General features: G+C 36.7%; 2 protein-coding genes and 1 pseudogene across 5 annotated transcripts in view; 2 read left to right on the top strand and 1 right to left on the bottom strand.

Moving 5' to 3' along the window:
* Positions 1 to 1,940: 1,940 nt before the first annotated feature.
* The window catches only part of SPPL2A (signal peptide peptidase like 2A), a 56,692-nt gene continuing 44,208 nt past the window's right edge, over positions 1,941 to 14,424 (bottom strand). For 2 of the 4 annotated variants that reach the window (XM_078334241.1, XM_009005449.5), the window contains 3 exons: positions 13,557 to 13,717; positions 9,564 to 9,606; positions 1,941 to 7,344 (listed from right to left, as the gene is read on the bottom strand). In XM_078334241.1, coding sequence (XP_078190367.1) covers positions 9,601 to 9,606; positions 13,557 to 13,717 — 167 coding nt within the window. In that variant the 3' untranslated portion in view covers positions 1,941 to 7,344; positions 9,564 to 9,600. The remainder of the gene's footprint in view (positions 7,345 to 9,563; positions 9,607 to 13,556; positions 13,718 to 14,424) is intronic. The other 2 variants (XM_009005448.5, XM_009005447.5) reach the window with 1 other exon arrangement.
* On the top strand, positions 3,559 to 3,637 carry LOC118145189 (small nucleolar RNA U3; annotated as a pseudogene).
* On the top strand, positions 9,159 to 9,819 carry LOC100409762 (short transmembrane mitochondrial protein 1). The gene has a single exon (XM_009005446.5). It carries the CDS (start codon positions 9,220 to 9,222, stop codon positions 9,361 to 9,363), a length of 144 nt encoding a protein of 47 aa, XP_009003694.2. The 5' UTR covers positions 9,159 to 9,219; the 3' UTR covers positions 9,364 to 9,819.

Below are 14,424 nucleotides of genomic sequence, written 5' to 3' on the forward strand. Positions count from 1 at the left end.
TTTTTAGTAGTAGCAGTAGTATTTTTAGTAGAGACAGAGTTTCTCCATGTTGGTCTGGCTGGTCTTGAACTCCTGACCTCACGTGATCCCCCCGCCCCACCTCGGCCTCCCAAAGTGCTGGGATTACAGGCCTGAGTTACCTCACCCTGCCCACAAGGCTTATTACCTAAAGAAAATGATTTGAGGTCTGGGTGTGCTGGCTCATGCCCGTAATCTCAGCACTTTGGGAGGCCGAGGTGGGTGGATCACAAAGTGAGGAGTTAAAGACCAGCGTGGCCAAGATAGTATTGTGAAACTCCAACTCTACTAAAAATACAAAAATTAGCCGGGCGTGGTGGCAGCCGCCTGTAATCCCAGCGACTGGGGAGGCTGAGGCAGGGAATTCCTTGAACCCAGGAGGCAGAGGTTGCAGTGAGCCCAGATGGCACCACTGCACTCCAGCCTAGGCAACAGAGCGAGACTCTGTCTCAAAAATAATAATAATAAAATAAGAAAATGATATGAGGCTGGGATCACAGCCTTGAGTAACTGCGCCCAGCTGGAGTCTAGTTTTTTTTTTTTTTTTTTTTTTTTGAGATGGAGTTTCGCTCTTGTTACCCAGGCTGGAGTGCAATGGCATGATCTCGGCTCACCGCAACCTCCGCCTCCCGGGTTCAAGCAATTCTCCTGCCTCAGCCTCCCGAGTAGCTGGGATTACAGGCATGCGCCACCGTGCCCAGCTAATTTTCTGTATTTTTAGTAGAGACAGGATTTCACCATTTTGACCAGGATGGTCCCGATCTCTTGACCTTGTGATCCACCCACCTCGGCCTCCCAAAGTGCTGGGATTATAGGCGTGAGCCACCGCGCCCAGCCGAATCTAGGTTTTAAGGATAATTTGTAAGACCTAAATAACTACACAATTTCTTAAGCAATAATTACCATTTTTGTGTTATATGAACATGATTTAGCAAATTTAGTTCATTTTACATTATTTTTTCTTTCATCATTCAAAATAAAACAAACTTGCCGGGCGCGGTGGCTTAAGCCTGTAATCCCAGCACTTTGGGAGGCCGAGGCGAGTGGATCATGAGGTCAAGAAATTGAGACCATCCTGGTCAACATGGTGAAACCCCGTCTCTACTAAAAATACAAAAAATTAGCTGGGCATGGTGGATCGTGCCTGTAATCCCAGCTACTCAGGAGGCTGAGGCAGGAGAATTGCCTGGACCCAGGAGGCGGAGGTTGCGGTGAGCCAAGATCGCGCCATTGCACTCCAGCCTGGGTAACAAGAGTGAGACTCCGTCTCAAAAACAAAAAACAAAAAACAACCAAACTCAAATTTTATTTTAAAATAGAATTTATTGAATGCCATAGTAAATTAAATACATAAAAATTGTTTTTGTCAGTATTGGCACAGAATTATAGCTTAAGGTACTGCTAAACTAACATTTCAAAACAATTTTTTTTTTTGAGACCGAGTTTTGCTCTTGTTGCCGGGACTGGAGTGCAATGACACGAACTTGGTTGGGTGCAATCTCAGCTCACTACAACGTCTGCCTCTCAGGATCAAGCAATTCTCCTGCCTCAGCCTCCTGAGTAGGTGGGATTACAGACATGGGCTACCACGCCCAGCTAATTTTGTATTTTCAGTAGGGATGGTTTTCTCCATGTTGGTCAGGCTGGTCTCGAACTCTCAACCTGAGGTGATCTGTCTGCCTCGGCCTCCCAAAGTGCTGGGATTACAGGCGTGAACCACTGCACCCAGCCAGATTCTAGGTTTTAAGGAGAATTTGTTTCCAATGCAAGAAAAAATAAAAAATAAAAAAAAGGATAATTTGTAAGACCTAAATAACTACACAATTTCTCAAGCAATTATTACCATTTTTGTTATATGAACATGATCTAGTACACTGTTTTTTTTTCCATTTTTTAATCATTCAAAATAAAACAAATTCGAATTTTATTTTAAAATAGAATTTATTGAATACCATAGTAAATTAAATACATAAAAAGTTTTTCTTGTCAGTATTGGCACATAATGATAGTTTAAAGTACTGCTAAATAAGCACTTCAAAAATTTCAAATTTTAAAACATATTCCATAAAATATAAAGCCTGTTAGTGTTATAAAAGTTATTAATTACACTTACATATCAAAGTGTTAAAAAAGAAATTCCACACTCAAACCAATTATCTGAGTAGTAAACATTCAATCAAAAAATTTTTAAATGTTTTCATTTGAACAAAATACAACAGAAGGTATAAAACAGGCAAAAATTACCTAATTTATATTGACTTGTCCTAGTAGAAAATGTTGCAGGTTAACTTTAGACATTAAAAAGATTCATATTCCAAAGGAATAGAAAAGCTGTTTGCAATCCTTTTTATGCCTAATCAAAGAACCACATAATGGCATTAAATATTCTACATTTTGTTGGTTGCTCCCTAATTGCCAGTAATGGAGGACTACTATGCAAATTTAGTTTTAAAAATTATTTTTCTTCCAATGAACATTTTTATATAGAGGCTGTCCTAAGTATGGAAACATTAAACAAGTTAATTTATACTTAAGATCTTCACTATAAATATGGCCTATATATTATCCTGTCAATTTTTTTTTCTCTGAAAATTCAGTAATCTCACAAGTATTAGAGGATCGAATTCCAAAAAGTTGAGTAATTTGATTCAGATCTCTTGAATTGACAGAGTACCTTTCTTCCAGGAAATGCATATTTATTTTATAAGTGTGGAAATATATGTATTTCGGCCAGGCACGGTGGCTCACGCCCATACTCCCAGCACTTTGGGAGGCCGAGGTGGGTGGATCACGAGGTCAAGAGATTGAGACCATCCTGGTCAACAAGGTAAAACACCGACTCTACTAAAAATACAAAAATTAGCTGGGCATGGTGGTGCGCACCTGTAGTCCCAGCTACTCGGGAGGCTGAGGCAGGAGAATTGCTTGAACCCAGGAGGCGGAGGTTGCGGTGAGCTGAGATCGTGCCATTGCACTCCAGTCTGAGTAACAACAGTGAAACTCTGTCTCAAAATATTTGAGACAGAGTTTCACTGTTTCAATTATATATATATATATATATATATATATATATATATATATATATATATATATTTCTTTGAGATGGGGTCTTGCTATGTCACCCAAGCTGGAGTGCAGTCACTATTCACAGGCATGATCACAGCTTCCTGCAATCTCAAACTCCTGGGGTCAAGGAAGCCTCCCATCTCAGCCTCCTGAATAGCTGGAATAGCTGGGATTACAGGTACGTGCCACCACACCCAGCTTATATTTGATATTTTGATTTTATTAGCATTATGTTCACTAACCCCTTTATTTCCTCTAAGGTAAATAAGTCACTGCTAATGAATTTTTTTAAATTGTAGAACTAGTTATCCAGCAACATCCTAAATAAATTCAATTTTTTCTTAACAATGGGAAACTATAAAGCCTTTCAGACTAGTACATTTTATTGTACTGATCTACACTGAATTCAATTCAAGTGTAGACTAAAGTACAATTTTTGTTTTTGAAATTTCATTGGTAAAAAACACACACAAAAAGACTATACTTTCAGGAATCATTTCTATAGTGTGTTACTAGAGAAGTTTCTCTGAATGTGTAGACAAAAATAAAAATTAAAAAAAAAAAAGGAAACATTTCATTGGTCAAAATCAGGCTGAAACTTTAGAGATCAAGCTTAAATTAGTTCAAATTTTTGTTTTTTGAGATGGAGTGTCGCTCTGTTGCCCTGATTGGAGTGCAATGGCATGATCTCGGCTCACTGCAACCTCCATCTCCCAGGTTCAAGCAATTCTCCTGTCTTAACCTCCCCAGTAGCTGGGATTACTGGTGCACACCACCACGCCTGGCTAATTTTTGTAATTTTAGTAGAGACAGGGTTTTGCCATGTTAGCCAGGCTGGTCTCGAACTCCTGACCTCGTGATATGCCTGTCTCAGCCTCCCAAAGTGTTGGGATTACAGGTGTGAGTCACCTCGTCTGGCCTTAGTTCAAATACTTTTAAGTCAAATGTAAAATATATCTGTAACTTAAAGGAAAAATGCTTGAGGAAATGAATACCTCATTCTCCATGTTGCACTTATTTCACGTTGCATGCTTGTATCAAAACATCCCATAAATATATACACGTACTATGTACCCAAAACAATTTTTAAAAATGTAAAAACAATTTTGTTTATACTAAAGCATAAATTGAAAGAGCAATGAAAACTGGAAAGCTCACCTGTATTTACTATAAATGTATCAATTCACTAAAATTTCTATGGACATGTAAGTAAAATACATGAATGCCAATAGCAGATGGGTTAAAATTCTCTTTCTTTAAAAGAGAAATAAGTTGTAGAGTCTACTAATAAGGATTGCTAATCTAAAAAAAAAATCCTCAAGCACCGAGCGCAGTGGCTTATAACTGTAATCCCAGCACTTTGGGAGGCCAAGGCAGGAGGATCACCTGAGGTGGGAGTTTGAGACCAGCCTTACCAACGTGGAGAAACCTCGTCTCTAACTAAAAATACAAAATTAGCCGGGTGTGATAATGTAATCCCAGCTACTCGGGTGGCTGAGGCAGGAGAATTGCTTGAACCTGAGAGCCAGAGATTGTGGTGAGCTGAGATCATGCCATTGCACTCCAGCCTGGGCAAGAAGAGCAAAACATGGTCTCAAGAAAAAAAATCTATAAGCAAGAAGAAAATATAATGTATTAGAATATCAAGGTCTTCCCCACAAGCCTCACATTTAGTTTTGCTAGACTAAATCAAGGTAAAAGCAATCCACATTATAATTTATGATAGTGATTTCTGTTTGATAAGCCACAAAAATGTTTATAGGAATTTTCTAAGAACACTTTTCTGTAACAATACTTAATAAATACAGTGTATCATTAAAGACATGTTAGGGAAAAAGCAGCTTCTCTTCCTCTTAAAATCACTGGTGGTGGGAATGCAAGAGAGGAAGAGATGACAGCTTTTTTTTTTTTTTTTTGCCACCATCTTGGAGAAGATGACAGCTTTTTTAAGTCAAATTTTCATCCCCTCCCTCTTTGTTTATTTTGAGTCCTCAAATAAAATATTTCTGTATGTTAATTTCTTAATCACTATTTTTAGCTTGGTTACTACACATTTAATTACAATATAAAGTTGACATTGAGGATGAAGAAACTTGAGTAATTACACTTTTTCTCATTTCTATTTAACCAATAATATTTTAATAGCAAATTAGAACAAGATTTTTACCTCCTTAGTAACTAATGGTTGGATAAAGTCGAATTTGTATCCAATAACTCAGATTTCAGATTTCTGGATGCACCAGTTACTATGCTATCGAGGAGCAAAATCTAGATAATGAAGTTAAAATATTAATTACTACTCCAGCTATATGAAACCAAATTATTTTGAGAAATTATTTCAATGTAGTAAAAAAAAAAACAGTAATTTTCTTTACTGTTCTTCATAAAACGTGATTGAGGCTTTTAAATATCATGAAGCTAGGATGAGGGTGCAGGTAATTTTACAAAAAAAGCTGTATTTTGGCAAATACCTTATGAATATTATAAATGAAAATACAGTTAAGAGTTTAAAAATGGCACGGGGCGGGGGAAGTGGCACTTAATCTGTTCTTCTCTCTCAGTCTGCCAAATAAATTAGATTCCTTGGAAAAAAATAAAATTTGATACAATGGAGGCAAAATTAACTCCTGTCAGGTAAGTCATTTGCCATAAACCAAAGGACCCATAACTGCATTAAGCAGAAAGAGGGACTGATTGTTAATGGAGCTTCTCTATTTGTAATTTATTCAGCAAAAGCAGACAAGTTTTATAAAGTGTCTAATACAAAATTTAGTTCAAACATCAAAGGTCTAATCCATTTTAAGAGGCATTAGGTTTATTTTTTAATAAGTTGAACTGAACTTAGATGAAAGATATAGATCTGTTCACATATTTTATACATTATTTAGAGAAATGAAAAATCCTGCTGCCTTTGCTATCACTTGTCATTTTGGAATTTCTTAGATAAAATTTAAAAAATAGAAAGATAATTTGACCTCTGACTCCCAGGAGAATGTTCAGTCCACATATGAAAATTACCAAAGAATGAGGAAAAAGTGTTTTCAAGTTGGTAGGTACCAGAGTAATTAGCTGGTCTAACCTACTCATGTTACTCATGTTGTCAACGAGAAAACTGAGATACAAGCATCTTGAGCTGTGGCAAATTACTCAACTCTTCCTTGTTATTGCAATTAAACAGAGACTAACACCAAGTCTCTTGCTGTTGTTGCCAATTCTTTCCTCTGAACCATGCTTTGTACATCCTCCACCAAGATTAACAGTCATTACCTATGGGGTAAGAGGAGGAAATCAGGAAAAAAAAAAAAGATAATGGGTGGGGTAGAAGAATGTGGGATAATTTTAGAAATGTTGTACTCAACAATGAGCCATATGTATTAGTACATAATTTCTTAAGAAAAATAATTAAAAAAAATCAAACCTTAACATCAAGAGAACCAAATTTCAAAGATCAGAAATACCAAAGTGAAACTAAATGTTAATATTGAAATTTAAGCTACATTTTCAAAAAAACAGCAGACCAATAAAAACCAGATTTCAGTTTGTCTCCTAATTTTAGTAACTTGTTCTATGTTTCTCTATACATGGAAAAAATGTTCTTAACATACACGTGCAATCTGAAGTAATTTTCACTTCTGAAGTTTAAGAAAAGATTGGGCTTAAAAAATACTACAAAAATATGCACTTATATTTATTCAAAAATTATGTATTTCCAACCTCTGCAGTGACATAGGTGTGAATTTTCACTGCTGAACTGCCTTCTTGCATGGTCTTAGTTATTTCTATAGAGCAGAAATAATTTGCATAATTCTTTACAGTAAAACCCATTCAGAAACTCACTTTGATAGTAATACTTTTATCTAACATTAGAGCTGAAAAAAACAGATTTTAGTAAAAAAGTATAGAGGTGGGTCAAGGCAATTTTTTTTAGAAAAATATACTGTATATAATACATCTCGGTAACTACACAGACCATATGCTTTTATTTCATGTGAAGGCACAACTTTAACATTAAAAGCAAAGCATTTTAATTATTTATGATGTAACTGTTAGTACCAGCTCAGAAAAATATATATTTGCAAGCATATCATTGAAGACTCTTTCAGATTGTCAATTCAAAAGTCAATTTAAAAAGTCAAAGTCTATTTGTAGAAAATCAGTGACACATTATAGCAGTTCCACATATTATTACTGCTGGACAATCTGTTCACCAGACATCACAGGGTTTTCTTCATTTGTTGCATAGTCCAGATGGTCCATCATCTAGGCATAAATAAAAGACATTAAGAAATGCAAAATTTCAACTTGCCCCCAGTATTTACTATATTAGCAGAAGGATTCCAAGTTTTTCTAAAAAACACATATTGCTCTATGAAACTTAGCATTCCTTCTAGAGCACTGTTAGGAAGCCTAGTCATGTGACCCAGGGCCAATTTGTATTCTCTGGATCTTCCATTATCTCCATTTCCCAGTATGAATACTGCCCTTCATGGCAGTGAGAACTCCACCACAAAAGGAAGATATTCCTGACACTTATTCCAGGATATTAGTCCAGGCAGTGTCCAATTATACAAGTGGAAAAACTAGAAATGACCCCATGAGTCATTGTGAGAATACCTGCTGGCTCTGGGACAGTGTAATATTATTGACAGATTGAAATAACCGTAAGGTATTATAATAATTTCTACAAAAAATGAATTTGGTCTCTGAAATGATATCTGAAAACAAAATCAAGAATACATTTGCTATAGACTATTTTAAAGAAATTACCAGTTAAATGATTCTCAAATGGTCACTTCAGCTCTGCCTGTATTCTCATAAAAAAATTGGAAATGAAGGAAGTATTGGAAATATTTGGAAATGAAGGAAGAAGAAACTGCTTAAATGCTCAGTGTTTCAGTAATTCAGATAAAATTACTAAAAATAGAAAAAAGAATTTAATGTCTTTGTGAAGACTGTCAAAGACTTTTAGGCTAGTGATTAAATTTCAGTATTGTGATGCATTTTTTTCCTTTCCTTTATCAAGAATTAGAAGAAGGAAAGATTAGCAAGATAAATGCTCCTATTTTTGAAATGTGGTTTTGTAGGCTTTAGTGTTTTTTCAAAGAAAAGAAAGAAAGTGGAATCATCTCCAAGTAGGGTCTCTTGACTTGCCAGGCAAAAAGAATACAACATGAGCTGAGGCTTTTGGCTGACAACTGTAGACAGACAACATTTATTAAGCAGTTCATTACATGAAACATAAGATGAAGATGTTGAACAGTTAATTTTAGTCAATTTAAGTGAAGGGGGAAAGGAAAAGTATGTAAGATATATTTAAGCCCCTTTTCTTCTAGGAATATAAAAGTTCTGGGTGTAAGAGGTTAGGGCTGTGTGGAGAGAGAATTGAGCAGCCTCAGCAGAATGGATGGTGGAGAAATCCTTTTTCTTTCCCCGGATCTGCTTACCCTGGCAACTGTAGTCTAATGAAAATGATAGCCCGCATACCCTAAATTATAACATGCTTCCCAGGTGCCTCATTAGCAGAGAAGGTAGTGCGTCAGTCTCATCTAACGTGCCTCTTCTTTCCTAATCCTCAGGTACCTCACTGGCACTATATAATCTAATCCCTGAACACAGAAATATATTAATTAAAAAAAAAAAAACACTTTCAAAGTCCACTTATTGAGAAGTAAGCATCTCTATTCCCTATTTACTTTTTTTTAATGACTTTTCAATAAAAACAATATAGAGGCCAGGTGCGGTGGCTCACACCTACAATACCAGCACTTTGGGAGGCTGAGGCGGGTGGATCACGAGGTCAAGAGATCGAGACCATCCTGGTCAACATGGTGAAACCCTCATCTCTACTAAAACAAAAATTAGCCGGGCATGGTGGCCCGTGCCTGTAGTCCCAGCTACTCGGGAGGCTGAGGCAGGAGAATTGCTTGAACCCAGGAGGCGGAGGCTGCGGTGGGCCGAGATGGCGCCATTACACTCCAGCCTGGGTAACAAGAGTGAAACTCCGTCTCAAAACAAAACAAAACAAAAAAACAATACAGAAACATAAAGAACAAAGTTTTAAAAAATAAAACAATGGGACCGGCCCGCGGAGCTGCAGCGGTCCTTCGCACCCTCCTCGCCCTCCCCACCGACATCATGCTCCAGTTTCTCCTTGGATTTACATTGGGGAACGTGGTTGGAATGTATCTGGCTCAGAACTATGACATACCAAACCTGGCTAAAAAACTTGAAGAAATTAAAAAGGACTCGGATGCCAAGAAGAAACCCCCTAGTTCATGAGACTGCCTCCAGCACTGCCTTGGGGATACACTGATTCTACCGCTCTTGAGGGCCTCCTTTACTATCCGAACCAAAAGCTTTTGTTTTCATCTTCAGCCTCAGGGCTCCTCTTCTTTGTTAGACCCTGCGTTTTTTGCTTTTTAGAGCAAGCAAATTGGGACCCCAATTTGAGAACTACCCTACATTTCCAACATACTCACCTCTTCCTGTATTCCCTTTCCAACTGCACGGGAGGTCCTAAGACTGGAATTATGGTGCTAGATTAGTAAACATGGCTTTTAATGAGTAGTGTCTTCTTTACTGTTTGTAATTTTTACTACCTTTTGTCATGAGAAAAACTGATGAGTTTTGTATAGCTGGTCAGATACAAATAATAGTGACTTCACAGTTTGGCAATTATAATGGGTACTTGTTAAACATTTGATACTAAATTATGTTGCTGCAAAGTAATTAAAATTAATATCTTAGAGCTAGTTTCTGGCGAATTATTCATTTATTTTGTACTGTTAGGTAGCTCCATAGTTGCTAATTTAACCAATAAATCAATTTACTATTCATTAACTAAGAAACAATTCTGAGAATCCTGTCAGAAATTGGGGAATGAAAAAATATGCAAAATAATGGTCTTTGTCCCAGTAGAGTTGTCTATTTAGTGTGCAGGTTTTTCCTTAATGATGTATTTGATCTGACTTCTTTCCTTCTCAAAAGGATCATACTTGGGATTACAGGTATATTTGATATTATATGATGGATAAGTGAAAAGTTATTAAAAGAGATTTTATACCTTTTCACATTAAAAAAGGTATTTATATTATTACTTTGTGGTGATTCTCTTAAGAAAAATGTAGCCCAAATGTATAGTAAAATCAGCGGCTCAAGAAAAAAAAATTAAGATAAATAAATAATACAACAATGAATTAACATAAATAATACAATTAATTGACAAAGCTGGCAAACATTTTTATCATATTTGGAAATAGGAAAACTTGATTTGGAAAGATGGCCTCTGAAATCAGGTCAGCTAACCTGGCATTTTCTGACAGCTTTGCTTGCTTATAACTGAACCAATCTCCAGAAATAGTCTAACAAAACACACACTAAAGCAGGGTAACTGGAGACTTGCTGATACTAAAGCAGAGTTGTTCTAAGTTATCTCTGTATTCTGACTTGTCAGTTACAGCTTGTGACTTCTAAAAATAATGAGAAGTACTAGTGACATTTAACAGAGACAATTCAACTGTTTACTGCGTATCAACAAACTGAAAACTTCCTACCCACCCAGAGTAAAATAGCCCGTTGGATGTTGCTACACACATACACATTTAACTTCGCTGATTTAATTACAGAAACAAAAAATATCCCCTAAAATGATGACTCCTCTTTATTGCGCTACATGCCAAGGTAATTATGATTCTGCTTGATTTTTCTCTGTTGAGAAAACATACCTTTATTTGCTTTATACAATTAGAACTAAGACTTCATATAATATCAAGTAAGTGAGACTGAATACTATAGCTCTTGAAGCATTCCACAAAAAAAGTTCAGAGGAAATATAGTATAACTAGCTTTGGGCTATAGAAAAGAATTTACAATTAGTATTTCCAAATTAGCATTATTTTAGTGAAACCTATAGACACGTTACTTCTTTTGATGAGAGAAATTCACAGAAAGGGCTAAAAGACTTGAAATAAGATTCTAAAGTACTTCAAGAAGGTCTCCAAGTTACAACAAGTAAGGTACAATTTGCCCACTAAAAACAGCAAGAAAAGACTGTGAGGGCTACCAGGACATTTAAAAAGTCTCCAGTGAAAAGTTCTGCTTTTTACTACCACTATTCTTGCACTCAACTCTATTATCAGCCATTCGAATGAACCAAGTGACCAATAGGATGAACAAATTTGCCTTAGCCTTAGATTGTAACTTATATTACCTGTTTTATATTTGATTATTTCAAAAAAGCAGCAAAAACTTGCAATATTACAAAAAAGATTGCATATAAAGACTGTAGAGATACATGTCTATTTTACTGTTCTAAAAGTGCCTCACTTTTACAGTGGCATATGACAATTACAATCATTTTATAAGGGCTGAAATATAATAAGGAAGCTTATACACACATACAAAAATAACTAAAAGGCTAATGGATGAAGGATTGAGCATTACAACTGCACTGCATGAAGACTTTCAGTAATATTAACTGAGAATTTACAGCATAAAAAATACTGTCATAAGCATTGTGGATTCCTAATACATAGGAGCTAATACTTAGTGAGGGAGGCACTGCAGGGCAGATGTTAATAAGTATTTAAAGTACAAAGTCTAAAAAAATACAGTGAAAGGTAAACCTGAGTTTAATTGGAGCACCTACTTCCTTCTAATTTCTTAGAGATCTGCTTGGAGAAGGCAGAATTTAAGTTGAGAATTAAATAGGGATATTCTGGAAATAGAAACTGACAAAGCTTAGGAGATGACGGAGGCTGGGAGAGAGAAGCAAATGATTATTACACTCTTAGTCTAAGAGATGAGCCAGAGCTGACCATCAGGTCTATCTCACAGTGGGCCCTTATCAAGTCTCCCTCTGTCTCACCAGGCAGTAGAAATTCCCCACTCTACATATAATAGTATAAGATGAGGCTGGGCGTGGTGGCTCATGCCTGTAATCCAAGCACTTTTGAGCCCAAGGCGGGCGGATCACCTGAGGTCGGGAGTTCAAGACCAGCCTGACCAACATGGTGAAACCCTGTTTTTATTAAAAAAAAAAAAAAAAGTATAAGATGAGACAACAGCTTTGTGAGGTAGGCAAGACAGGTATTACTAGTTTAACCAAATCTCAAAGAAACTTTAAGATTTCCCCAAAACAATTCTAAACCAGTATTTTTTCAAATCGAAATAGTCTGTCACTTAATGTGTTAACCACATCTCATTAAATAACACTATAAATGACAGGAAAGACCAGGCACAAGATGAACATGAACTTTGAACTGTTTATCTACTATCAGAATTGCAGCCACCCACCCAAAGTGTCTTTTTGTCCACGTGACCACTGACACAGAAGCATGAGAGTGGATGGAGGAGGGTACTAGTTATAATAGGGCAAAGCAAAGGTAACTGCCCCACAAAGGACCTTCATGAAGGGATCAGTGCCATGGCCCTGACCTCAATAGGCTAGGGTTTCCCAACTCTTCTTAAGTTCAATGCAAACAGACTTTACTGGAATACCAAGAATACTTAGAAAAAAAAAAAAAGGTTTAACTTCAATGAAGAAACCACTCAAACAAAAGAGATTCTGGTGTCAAGTTTTTTAGAAGCTGAAGAGTACACTTTCCTGGGTTCAAGCAATTCTCCTCCCTCAGCCTCCCAAATAGCTGGGATTACAGGCATGCGCCACCATGCCTAGTTAATTTTGTATTTTTTGTAGAGACGGGGTTTCTCCATTTCGGTCAGGCTGGTCTCGAACTCCTGATTTCAGATGATCCACCCACCCTGGCCTCCCAAAATTCTGGGATTACAGGCCTGAGCCACCACGCCTGGCAGAAGAGTACACCTTTTATCTGTAAAGCTTTAGGACTCTTACTATAAATAGCTAATGTCAGTCTCAAAATTAAGTACTTATTTTATTTATTTATTTATTTTGAAACAGAGTCTCGCTCTGTTGCCAAGTACCAGGCTGGAGTGCAGTGGCGTGATCTCAGCTCACTGCAACTTCCAGGTCCTGAGTACAAGCAATTCTCCTGCCTCCGCATCCTGAGTAGCTGGGACTACAAATAAGCGCCAGCTGATTTTTATATTTTTTTAGTAGAGATGGGGCACCATGTTGGCCAGGATGGTCTCAATCTCTTGACCTCGTGATTCGCCCACCTTGGCCTCCCAAAGTGCTGGGATTACAGGCGTGAGCCACCATGCCAAGCTTGTATAGGTTTTGAAAACACAAATGCTATTTTGCTGATGCCCTCTGCTGTTTTTTTTTTTTTTTTTTTTTTTTTTTTTTTAGTTTTGTCTTGAATCACCAGGCTTTTGGCATTAGATTGCAGGGCAGGTGACAATGATGATGCAGCAAGTGGACAGTGAGTAAGGGGGTATTACAGTACTTTTTGGTACCTAAAAAGCTTTGCTATATATAGCCTGTTCCCACCCAAAACCAGTCAGTAAATTAAGTCATAAGATAACTTGGTAACCAAAGTATAAGCACATACCTGATAGTTGTTACCTTTCCAGAACTTTTTCATTTCCTTACGTCTCCAGGCAACAACTGAGGCAGTAATAAGTGTGCAAGGTACTAAATAGAGGAGAGCAGGTTGCCCCTTCTTCATCAGCACCAGAACAACAAATGTAAGTATCATGCCAATAGCATAGGCTGCAAGAAGAATATCAAGCTATCAGTCATCTGTACATGTTACCAAAGGTGGGTTTTTTCCTCTCTCATTTAAGTATTGGTTTTCAAATATTTCTGAGGACATTTTTGCTCTATGACTTCTTGTAATTTCATCATTTTCCTAGATAGGATTAGGAGAGAACTTCTATGGAGCTTTTGGACAAATTTGGAAACTGGTTAGCATTTCAATTATTATTAACCTAACCATGAATCATTGATAAAGATAATTCATGAGAGTTTCAATTATCTGTTGCTATTAAAGATGCTAAATGGTTTCATACTTTAGATAACTAAATCTGTACCAATAGGTACTGAAGGTTGTTTTAAAAAAATCTTCCTGGCTAGGCGGAATCACCTGAGGTCAGGAGTTCAAGACCAGCCTGACCAACACGGTGAAACCCCATCTTTATAAAAAAATAAATAAAATAAAATAAAATAAATAAAAATAAATCTTCCTAATACTGATTACATACTTTCTAAGCTTTGTTAATAAGCACATACTTTTGAACTTTTCTTAATGACTCAGGGTTTTACTGGGAATATAGGATCTCAGAATATTGCCTTTATAAACAATTTAGTATAGCTCCTAATTTTAAAGATGAGGCAACGGAGTATCAGGGTATTTAAGTGATTGTCCAAAGGTACACAGGAAAATTAACGAACTCTCTTACAGTCTGCCTTTGGATATT

The sequence above is a fragment of the Callithrix jacchus genome, chromosome 8 (assembly GCF_049354715.1).
Source record: "Callithrix jacchus isolate 240 chromosome 8, calJac240_pri, whole genome shotgun sequence".
NCBI classification, from domain to species: Eukaryota; Metazoa; Chordata; class Mammalia; order Primates; family Cebidae; genus Callithrix; species Callithrix jacchus.